An 11,365-nucleotide genomic window follows, 5' to 3' on the forward strand; every position below is an offset into this window, starting at 1 on the left:
TGATGGAGTCACTTTGCTCTACAACAGAAATTTGCACATTATAAGTTATGCTTTATAAAAGAATTCTAGGAAGATGGCAGCAATGGCAGCTGGGCTGGGTGGATGATCTGCACTGGCTTTTGGGCTGTGGCTGCTGATGGCAACTGTGCTTCAAGCAGTGAGCAGAGGTCACCTCCATGGCAGCCCCAGGGAAAGTGGGAAGGATTGAGCTGAGCAAGATTGAACAGTCATCCCTGTTTGAGAACCATTCTTGCAAAGGCTGGGAGAACTGGGCTTCCTCAAAGACTGCTGCAATTGAAATGTACCACAGCTTAATTCTGGTTTTTTGCTTATCCTTCCCCACCCTGGGTTTCTAGTGGTTCTTTCTCTCAACTTTAGACTATCTTGAGTACAATCTGTAAGACACATGGTGAAAGAAAAGAGAAACACAAAAGTTGGCAAAGAGATGAAGATTTTTTAAAAAACAGGCAAAAATGCAAGAAACTGATTCCTTATGACAAGATCCCAGTCTTAGAGGAAAACCTTCACGTCTTCGGCCTGGGGTACCCTTCCTTTTCACATCTTCCTCTTAATTGTTGGTGGTCTCTGTGAGTCACTCGTAGACAACCTTTTACCTCTGTTCTCTGGCTTTCCTGTGCTGCCACCGAGTCTCCTTCAGTGCTGTCTGTGGTTTTAAACAACATTGTTGCAACAAAAGGGGTTACTCTATTAAAAAAAAAGAATCATACATATTTAAAGTGTACAACATGATTTGATATGCATATACTTAATGAAATCATTATCACAATCCTGTTCATTAACACAACTATTAGCTCACATGGTTACTTTTTTCTTGATTTAAAGGCCACACCTGTGGCATATGGAATTTCTCAGGCTACAAGTCCAAGCAGAGCTTCATCTGCTGTCCTACACTACAGCCACAGCAATATGTGATAAGAGCTCTGTCTCCAACCTACACCATACCTCAATGTAATGCCAGAGCGAGGCCAGGAGTAGGACCTCCATCCTCATGGGTGTGTGTTGGGTTCCTTACCGCAGAGCCATGATGGGAAATCCCACATAGTTACCATTTTTGTTTTGTGGTGAAAAAGCTTAGGACTTACTCTTGTAGCATATTTCAAGCACACAATACAGTAATAATCACCACATTGTCCTTTAGATCCTCAGAGCTTAATCATTTTATGACTGAAAGCTTGTACCCATTGGAAGTTTCACTGTAGTTTAAGCCCTGACACTTGGCTTTTGTTTTTGTAATGCAAATGCCTGACACAAGCTCTGATTGGCTGAGCAGCCACTTCAAAGATGGCCATTTTGAATAAAGTCTGGCTCCCTCATCTTCCAGCTCCCACCCCAATAAAATCAGAGCCTTAGGCTCATGTGAGCTTCCTCTTCCCCTTCTCATCTCCCACTCTCTTCCTCTCTCTCCACCTCTCTCTACCCTTGACCTCACTGTGGCCCAAGCTATGCCAGGGGCTTTCTAGGACCTGTGAGTAATAACCCTATCTCCCAAAGTTTTCTGACATGTGTTGCTCAAAGTTGTCTCACAATCACCATAAGCACCATTAGGGCTGATCCAGCCACAATGAGTTATCAGTGGACTATATCTTGCACAAAACATTCATTTAGGAATGCTGTGTATTTTTTTTCCTCTTGAGAAAGCATGTTATATTTTTTATCCAGTCTCCTTAGTTCCTCTGGACAAAATTTTTTCTCCCAATTTTTCTTCACTTGTCTACTTCACATCTCATAGCCATAGTTTTGTATAGCAGAAGTTTGAAGTTCTGGACAGCATTCCTTGTGGAATTTTTGCTTCAGTGAAGTTATTTGCAACTTACTGTTTAGGCTTAGGTTTAGGGTTAGGGATTGAGAGAGGAATTAAGGAAGAAGGAGGCTCAGTGGTATTTTGTTATTATGGACATTGTAGATGCCTTTCCTATAGCCACTGGAATTCTTAAGAAACCCTACAACACTGATAAAAGCCTAAGGACCAATTAATTTATAATGAATTTCAGGAAGCATGTGAGCTGAAAGCAGTGGGAAAGATGTATCACAGTATGACTATTTCCAACCCCATTACAGAACTTGGAATGTTCTTTGGGAAGGGACCATAGATATATTTTCATATAATTTTGTTGTAATGGCTGAAATTCATTGAGGGCTTTCTATATGAAGGATCCTGTCCCAGATACGTAAAACATAACTAATATATATCTTTGAACACTTCCTATATCATTTAATGTTCATGATGATGTTATAGCAAGCAGATAGCTAGGTATTAGCAAAGAAAGGGGGGACACAGGGCCAGGTGGCAGGAGACAACATATCTTGCCAACAGTGGAGGTCATGGGCCAAGAAAAGCAGAAGCCTCCATACTGATAGAAAACCACAAATTTGGGGGTTAATAAGTGTCCTGGAGGCAGACAAAGTTGGGAAATGCACAAATCCTAGCACCTGATTGTAACCTGTTCCTCATTATTCTCTCAGTACAGTAAAATGAAACTTCATGATATAAGTGCCCATCATGGCCTGATGCCACAACACTTCTTCTTTTCTGTTTTTTTTCATCTTTTTTTGTTTGTTTGTTTGTTTGTTTTAGGGCTACACCCACAGCATATGGAAGATCCCAGGCTAGGGTTGAATCATAGCTACTGCTACTGGACAAGGCCACAGCCACAGCATCATGGGATCCTATCTGAGTCTGGGACCTACACCACAGCTCATGGAAATGCTGGATCCTTAACCCACTGAGGAGGGCCAGGGGTTGAACCCAGATCCTCATGGATACTAATTGGATTCATTTCTGCTGTGCCATACTGGGAAGTCCCCATGATACTTCTGATCAAGGCTAAATTAGGACAAAATCCCTCTTCCCCTGGGAAAGGTGGAGCTGGAATGAGAATCAGGGAATATGACCCCTAGGCCCCTCCATCCCAATGGATATTCTTCTCCTGCATTATGGTACATGCCTTTCATAACAAGCTTGACAAAGAAATGCAGGATAGCTGCTCACCAGTCTGCCTCCCTCCCCTCTGGGGCATAGAACACACTTAATTAAAGCCTCACTTTACTTTCTCAATGTCCATCTAAATTCTCACTTTATTTTCTCAATTTCCATCTCTTTTCTTAATTCCCTCTGTGAAAAGAAAATTTTTGCCAGGAAAATATTTCCTTTTCATATGAAAAGCTGAGGCACCAAGACGTTAGTGTACTGTCTATGATCACAAGAGATGGTAAATGGGGTATCTGTGCTTCTGGTCCAAGCAATATAATTTCAGACCTAGGGAGCTGAAGCTTAGGATAAGTAAACATTCCAAAGTTAGGTAAGTGTAGAAAGGTGCCTGAGTCGGAAGATCCTGAGCTTACCTCCTCTCAAAGGAATGCCAAAATTACAACTATTTACAGAGCAGCCATTGATTAAGTCACCTGAAGACTAGCAGAAAAGTCTTTCCACAGCTAAAGATATAAGAAGGAACCACAGCGGGATGGGTTGGAAGGACAGAGACATTGTATTGTCAAGACCCACATCCCTGGGTAGTTGAGCCTCTAATTAGAGGATAATCAAAACTGCAGAGCTTCTGCCCAAGAATCAAGTTCTCTGAGTCCTACATTGAGCTCCCAGCACAGGAATCTGCACCAACAAGATGAATCCTCAAAGCAAAAAGCTTTGAAGGCAAATGAGACTTGCATATGGGAGAACTAGTGGACTGTAGGAAACAGTGACATTGTTCTTAAAGGGTGCATGCCAAGTCTCACATGCCCCAAGTCCCAGCAGAGAGACAGTCATTTCAAAGGAGCCCATGTCAGACCCACCTGCTAATGTCAGAGAGCCTCCTGAAGAGGCAGGAGGTAACTGGGATTCCCTCTGTCGACATTGATGTAGTGGTACCCATTTGGGGGAGCTAATCATATCATGATAAAACTGATGCTGGCAAGGAAATTTGGAGTCCTCCACATAGCTTATTAAGGCTGGGGGATTACCTGCCAACCAGAGGGTCAACACCAGTCTCAGATCCCCTTAGTAGGTCAGTATTTTCACCTTTTCCCCCAGGGCTCACAGCCAGGGGCCCACGGACATAGCCCTGCCTACCAGTGGGCCAGCATCTACCTCTTGAGTCAGGGTCTGGTAGCCAGCTAGGTCTGAGGCTGGCTTGCTTACCAGCAATGGCCACAATAGTCAGCCCCACTCTGGAAGAAGGGCCCATGCAACCCACATAAGAGGCACTCCTAGAGCATATAGCTCTGGTGGAGGGCATTGTACTACTGGACCCCGGTGGACATCTCTGCATAAGGCCACTTCTCCAAGATGAGGAAATCACTGACCTCCTTAATACATAGAAATTAACACAGAGAACTAGGCCAAAAGAGGAGACAGAGGAATATGTTGCAGCTGAAGGATTAAGACACAGACCCAGAAGAAGAACTAAGAAAATGGAGACAAGAAATCAGTTGGAGTTCATGTCAATGATTATAAAGGTGCTCAACAAACTGGGGAGAAGAATGGATGAAGAGAGTGAGAAGTTTAACAAAGAGTGAGAAAATATAAAGAAGAACCAAACAACATTGAAGATTAATGAATTTAAAACTGCACTACACGGAATCAACAGTAGATTAGAGGACACAAGGAATGGGTCAGCAAAGTGGAAGACAATATAGTGGAAATCACTGAAGCTGAATGGAAAAAATTAAAAAAAAATAAAATGAGGACAGTTTGGGAATCTCTGGGACAACATCAATAATAGTAACATTCACATTATATGGGTCCAAAAAGGAGAAGAGAAATAGAAAAAGGCAGAAAATTTATCTGAAGAGATAACAGCTGAAAATGTCCCTAACTTGGGAAAAGAAACAGACATCCAGGTCCAGGCAGCACAGAAAGTCCCAAACAGGAAAAACCCAAAATTCCTCATCTCAGTATACATCATAATTAAAATGGCAACAATTAGAGAATCCCACAAAGACCCCAAATGCCCAGAGAAAAACTAAGAAAAAGAGCAAAGCTGGGTATTAAGTTTCTTGACTTCAGACTATACTACAAAGCTGCATTAATGAAAACAGCATGATACTAGCACGAAAATAGACACATAGATGAATTGAACTGAATAAAAAGCCAAGACATAAACCCACACACTTTGGTCAATTCATTTATGATGCATCAGGCAAGGATATATATCAGAGCAAAGACCAAAAGTGTTCTCTTCAATAAGTGGTGTTGGAGAAATCAGTTAGCTACATTTCAAAAAATGAGATTAGAATATTAACTTACACCATATACAAAAATAAGCTCAAAATGGATTAATGACCTAAACATAAGACCTGAAATCATAAAATTCCTAGAAGAGAACATAGGCAGAGTGCTCCTTGACATAAATTGTAGCAATATTTTTTAGATATCTCTCCTGAAGCAAAATAAATGAAATGAAAATAAACAAATGGGGCCAAGTTAAACTTATTATTGTTTACACAGTAAAGGGAATTATTAACATAATGAAAACTTATGGACTGGGAGAAAATATTTGTAAATGATATGAGCAATAAAAGGTTAATATCCAAACTATATCAATAACTCCTACAGTTCAACATCAGAAAAGAAACACAACCTGATTTAAAAATGGATGGAAGACCTCCATAGACATTTTCTTAAAGAAGACATACAGATGGCCAACAGGCACATGAAAAGATGCTCAACATCATTACTCATCAGGGAAATGAAGATCAAATCTGCACTGAGATGTCACTTCCCACCTGTCAGAATGGCAATCATCAAAAAGAGCACAAATAGGAGTTCCCATCCATCCATTGTGGCTCAGTGGTAACAAACCCTGCTAGTATCCATGAGGATGCAGGTTTGTTCCCTGGATTTGCTCAGTGGGTTAGGGATTCAGCGTTGGCATGAGTTGTGGTGTGGGATGCAGATGTGGCTCAGATCACACGTGGTTGTGGCATGTGCCAGCAGCTATTGCTCTGATTTAACCCCTAGCCTGGGACCTTCCATATGCCACAGGTGCAGCCCTGAAAAGCAAAAGCAAAAGCAAAAAAAAGGCTACAATTAATATTTATGGATGATGACTTAGAGAAAAAAGAGCCCTTTTACACTGCTGGTGATAATGTAAATTGGAATAGCTACTATGGAAAAGAGTATGGATGTTTCTCAAAAAATTAGAAGTGAGACTAATCTAGTTTTACCCATGATCTAGCAATTCCACTTCTGAATATTTTTTGGAGGAAAATGAAAATGCTAATTTGAAAAGATATATGCACCTATTACTTTTACATTCATTGTAGCATTATTTACAATAGCCAAGATATGGATATTCCAAGAGTCTATTGATAGATGAATAGATAAAGAATGTATGGTGTATATCTGTAATGGAATACTAATCAGCCATAAAAAGGAATGAAGTCTTGCTATTTGTGACCACATGGATGGACCTAGAGGGCATTATGCTAAATTAAATGGGTCAGAGGGAAAAAAAGAAATGTACTACATGTTTTCACTTAGATGTGGAATAAAAAAAAATAAATAAATAAACAAACAAACCTTACAAAACAAAACCAGACTCATAGATACAAAGGACAAACAGGTAGTTTCCAGAGGGTGGGAATGAGTGAAAAAGATGTGGGAGATGAAGTGGTGCAATATTCTAGTTATAAAATGAATAAAAACAGGGGCATGATGTACATCATGGAAATATGCTCAAAACTATTGTAATAATTTTGTATGGAGACAGATGTTCATTGGACTCAGTCCTTTTGTAATGCATAAAAATATCCAATTAATATGTTGTAGATCCAAAAGTAACATAACACTGTAAGTCAATCTACTTCAGTAAAAAAAGAACACATCAAAAACTCCACAGAGTTACAAAGTGGTAGATTTGGAATTTTTCCATTTGACAATCATAAATTTGGGGTGAGGTCATTTATTGTATCTATGGTGCACATGAGAAAAGTGAGGCTTAGGTTGAGTGACTTGATCACAGTCACACAAGTTGTGAGATTGAGTTGTAAATTATTGTTGTTTCACCCAGATATTTAGGATCCTTTTACTATGCAGGTACAGCAGCCTCCTGTGACCCAGTTGTGAAAAGCTTTGGAGAAGTCATGAGCTGTTCTAAAAGTCACAAGAGAATCCCCTACTCGGACCCAAGGGCTTGGTACCTAAGATTAATAACTCCTATGATGGGAACAGTAACCTTTTGAGGCTTTGTGTAAGCTGACCCACATAAAGAACATTTAAAAAACATTACTAGAGGAGTTTTTCCATGCTCTTCATCAGGAAAACTACTGCACAACACTGGTCATGGGTGTGACACACATGAGCCAGAGACTGGAAAGGAAAAAGAAAGAAACTGTATAATACAGTAAGAGATCAATAACTGTATCTCATTTTATTTATTTTTACCAAAAAGTACAATAATTTTATATTGCAGTTGACTTCTCTTCCTTACTGAGCTGTATTTAATTTTTTTGACCATGCCCTCAGCATGTGGAAATTCCTGGGCCAAGGATATGACCAGGGCCACAGCAGAGACTCCAGCTACAGCAGGGACAATGCTGGAACCTTGACCCACTGAGCCACCAGGGAACTCCTGTAACTAATTTTGAAGACAGCGGCCCTGATTGATTTATCTTTGCAATATCTATGTAATTGAATATACTTCCTATTACCTAGCATATGTTTCATGAGTCCTTATCAAGTGAGTGAATGCTGAGATGTACCATACAGGGGTTCTACTATTCCGTCTTCCTCATCAGTTTGTGCAAGGCCTGCTTCATATCCTTATTCCTAAGGCTGTAGATAAAAGGGTTCAGCATGGGGGTAACTACTGTATAGATAACAGTGACCACACGATCTTTTGTCACTGAGTAGGTGGACGAAGGGCGGATATACACAGATATTATGGTTCCATAAAATAGTGCAACAACTGTGAGGTGGGATCCACAGGTGGAAAAGACCTTGAACCTGCCTCTCCTGGAAGGAACCTGCAGAACAGCATGGACAATGTACACATAAGAGGTAGTGATGAGAAGGAAGGGGCTCATGATTACAAAGGAGCCCTCTGTGAAGGCCAAGAGCTCATTGACAGAGGTGTCAGAGCAGGAGAGCATCAGCAGTGGCTGGACATCACAGAAGAAGTGGTGGATGATGTTGGGCCCACAGAAGGAGAGGCGGGCCATGAGGATGGTGTGGGTGAGCGAGTGGAGGTGGGACACCAGCCAGGATGTGATCACTAGCAGGAGACAGCGCCTGGGGTCCATGGTTGTGGTGTAATGCAGTGGGTTGCAGATGGCCACATAGCGGTCAATGGCCATGGCAGCCAGGAGGAAGCTGTCGGTGATCCCAAAGGCCACAAAGAAATACATCTGGGCAAGGCACTGGGCAAAGAGGATGGTCTTTCTCTGAGTCAGCATGTTCACCAGCATTTGTGGCACAATGACAGTGGTAAAGCAGATGTCCACCAGGGAAAGGTTGGAGAGGAAGAAGTACATGGGGGTGTGGAGGCGAGCATCCCCCCGGATGGCTGCAATGATGACTGAGTTGCCAGCCACATTGACCAGGTACATGGCCAGGAAGCTTGCAAAGAGCCATAGCTGGTTTTGGGGGTCACTGGTAAGTCCCAGAAGGAGGAATTCAGGCATATGGCTCAGGTTTCCCCTCATCATTGGTTTCCTGCAAGTAAAAAATATGAAATAACATTAGATATGTTTTGTGGTGTGGGGTCTTCACTCTGGTGGAGGGGATATGGCATAACTTCTTGCAGCTTGTGCATTACATAAGGGCAGTCATTTGTGTGGACTGTACCAAGGAGTCTGTGATATAACTTCATACAACTGGCCTTGAAATGCTTTGATTTCAATGCCAAACTGCATCTGACTAGTTTGTTAACTTGCACAAGATACTTCAATTCTTGTTCCTTATCCAAAAGACAAAACTTGTCTTACCCACATTCTTTAGGTAAATGGTAAAAGGTCCTAGAGATGTCTTCAGAAAATAAGTATTTGGTTTGATTTCCCAAGTTGTATCTAAGACATCCTTTTGCTCTGTATGGCCTCTGTTACTAATATGGCCTGCTACTCTTTAGATGATTCTGGCCAAGATTTGTCTCCTTCTGATTCCACTATATCAGGAAAAAAAGTATCCTATTTCTCCCCACATGAAATCACACAAGCACAGTAGAGATTGTATTCCTGAATCCAACTTTTCTTGAGAAAAAAAAAAGAAGGAGTTTGGAATAGATTTAGGAGTTTAGTTTTGAGCAGGAAGGTCTGACTAGGAGTGGCTGGCACCTGGAAAGTTGACATGTCCATCAAGGTGGGGAACTGTCTAGGGTGAGTGGAGCACTGAAGAAATGTTTCTGGCAGAGGGCACCTATTTACCCAACATAGAGCTTGGATGTTTGGTCAGGTGGGTGGCATCAAGGAATAAATAGAGGAACTAAGAGGCAGGAGGGGAGCCAAAGTGTGGTAGTGTGAGCAAAGGAGACGTGAGAAGATGAAGCATTCAGAAGACTCAGAGGCTTATTAATAGGAAGATGCTGAGGTTCAGGAATAGTTCTTTTATGTCCCTTAAAGGAAAAAAAACAAACAAACAGAGGAGAATAAGCCAAGTCTCCACTCTTGCAGGAATTGATGTCCTAGTCATCTATCTGCCAAGTAGGAACTTAATTAAAATAAGACCAGAACTATTGAGGCATAGAGTTATAAACAGCCAATCACCATCTAGGGCTGATAGTGGGAGCACTGATTTAATAGAACTGGTGCTCCTTCTGTCCACCTGCCTAGGGATAGGATTGGCTTCAGGGAAAACAGCAGAAAAGAAAGCCCACAAGTGGTGATTCAACCATCCTAGATAAAGGAGGGTGGAGTTAGCGATGCAGATTTTGTACTAGAGCAAGTCCACATCCTGTACTTCTATGTCGTCATAATTTTTCTTGCCCTTTTGAAGAGTTAGAAGCAAACATAAGTACCAATGATATATTTCTGATGCTTAGTGATCTTGAATGAATCTCAAGATCCTGCCAAGAAACCCAGAATTTGAATTTAACACTTTCACAAGTATGTGCCTAGAGCAGCATACTTTTTTGAAGCATTTCCTTTCTCATTGGGGTATTTGGTGTTTGGTCCAAATTAGAAGGGGACAACCGGGTCATGGGCAATATCTGGAGAAGTTTATGATGAGAGCACTCCCAAGGCAGGGTTCACATTTCCTTTTCTCCCCACTGTTTTCCAGTGAATTACATGGTGCCTGGTTCAGAGTAGCTGTGCAATGACCAGTTGAACCAAATACATCACCCCTGAGCACCCCATGCAAGATTGTGGGTTTAATACTAGTAATTTGGAAACTATTCTCCATGGATCAGAAGTTTGGAGAGGTTCCTGATTCCATGGGAAAAGTTCATGATTTGGTAATTAATTCTGGTCCACATATTTACCAGTTGTTTCCCCTTTGAATGCTTCATTTTTGTCTTTTTTTTTTTCTTTTCAGTGCTGCACACACAGCATATGGAGGTTCCTAGGCTAGGGGTAAATCTGAGCCCCAGCCACAGCAACTCAGGATCCAAGCCATGTCTGTGACCTACATTACAACTCACGGCTACTCTGTATCCTTAACCTGGTGAGAGAGGCCAGGGATCAAACCAGTATCCTCATGGATGCTAGTCACATTCGTTTCCACTGAGCCATGATGGGAACTCCCTCCCCTTGGAATATTTATGTTTCCTTTTTTTCTCACCTGAAAAATGGGGAAAATGAAATGTCATCTCTAGATGTTTATTGTTAAGTTGCAAGAGCATCACATATTTGCAAAGTATTTGAGATCTACCATGTGCTATGCAAATGTTACTTAGACCACTACTAATCATTCTTTTTTGTCTTCTGTACCCAACTGAGGAAAACTTAAAAGTAGTAGATGTAATCTAGAGGAAGACAGCAGAGGGTAAGGGGTCTAGTGTGTGTGGGGTGGAGGCTGAAGTGGTCACTGGAAGGAGTGTGAGTGCTAAGCTGCAGGTGACAAAAGACCAACAGGGTGCACACCTAGGACAAAAAATGGTCTTTCTTGGAAAACAAAGAATTAATTAGGAGTTCCTTTTTGTGGCTCAGCAGTAATGAACCCAACTATTATCCATGAGGACATGGATTTCATCCCTGTACCTCACTCAGTGGGTTAAGGATCCAGTGTTACCATGAGCTATGGTGTAGATTGAAGATGAGGCTCAGACCTGGCATTGCTGTGGCTGTGGCATAGGCCAGCAGCTGAAACTCCAATTTGACCCCTAGCCTGGGAACTTCCATATACAATTGGTGTGGCCCTAAAAATCAATCAATCAATTGATAAAGATAATTAATTAATTCCAAGAAAATAGAA

At 41.5% G+C, this 11,365-nt stretch overlaps 1 protein-coding gene across 1 annotated transcript; it reads right to left on the reverse strand.

The window, feature by feature from the left end:
• Positions 1-7,554: 7,554 nt before the first annotated feature.
• On the reverse strand, positions 7,555-8,666 carry LOC125121377 (olfactory receptor 1L6-like). Its single transcript, XM_047769606.1, has one exon. The coding sequence runs from the start codon at positions 8,662-8,664 to the stop codon at positions 7,735-7,737; it is 930 nt and encodes a 309-aa protein (XP_047625562.1). The 5' UTR covers positions 8,665-8,666; the 3' UTR covers positions 7,555-7,734.
• Between the last annotated feature and the right edge of the window lie 2,699 nt (positions 8,667-11,365).

Source organism: Phacochoerus africanus, chromosome 2 (genome assembly GCF_016906955.1).
Source record: "Phacochoerus africanus isolate WHEZ1 chromosome 2, ROS_Pafr_v1, whole genome shotgun sequence".
Classification (NCBI taxonomy): Eukaryota; Metazoa; Chordata; class Mammalia; order Artiodactyla; family Suidae; genus Phacochoerus; species Phacochoerus africanus.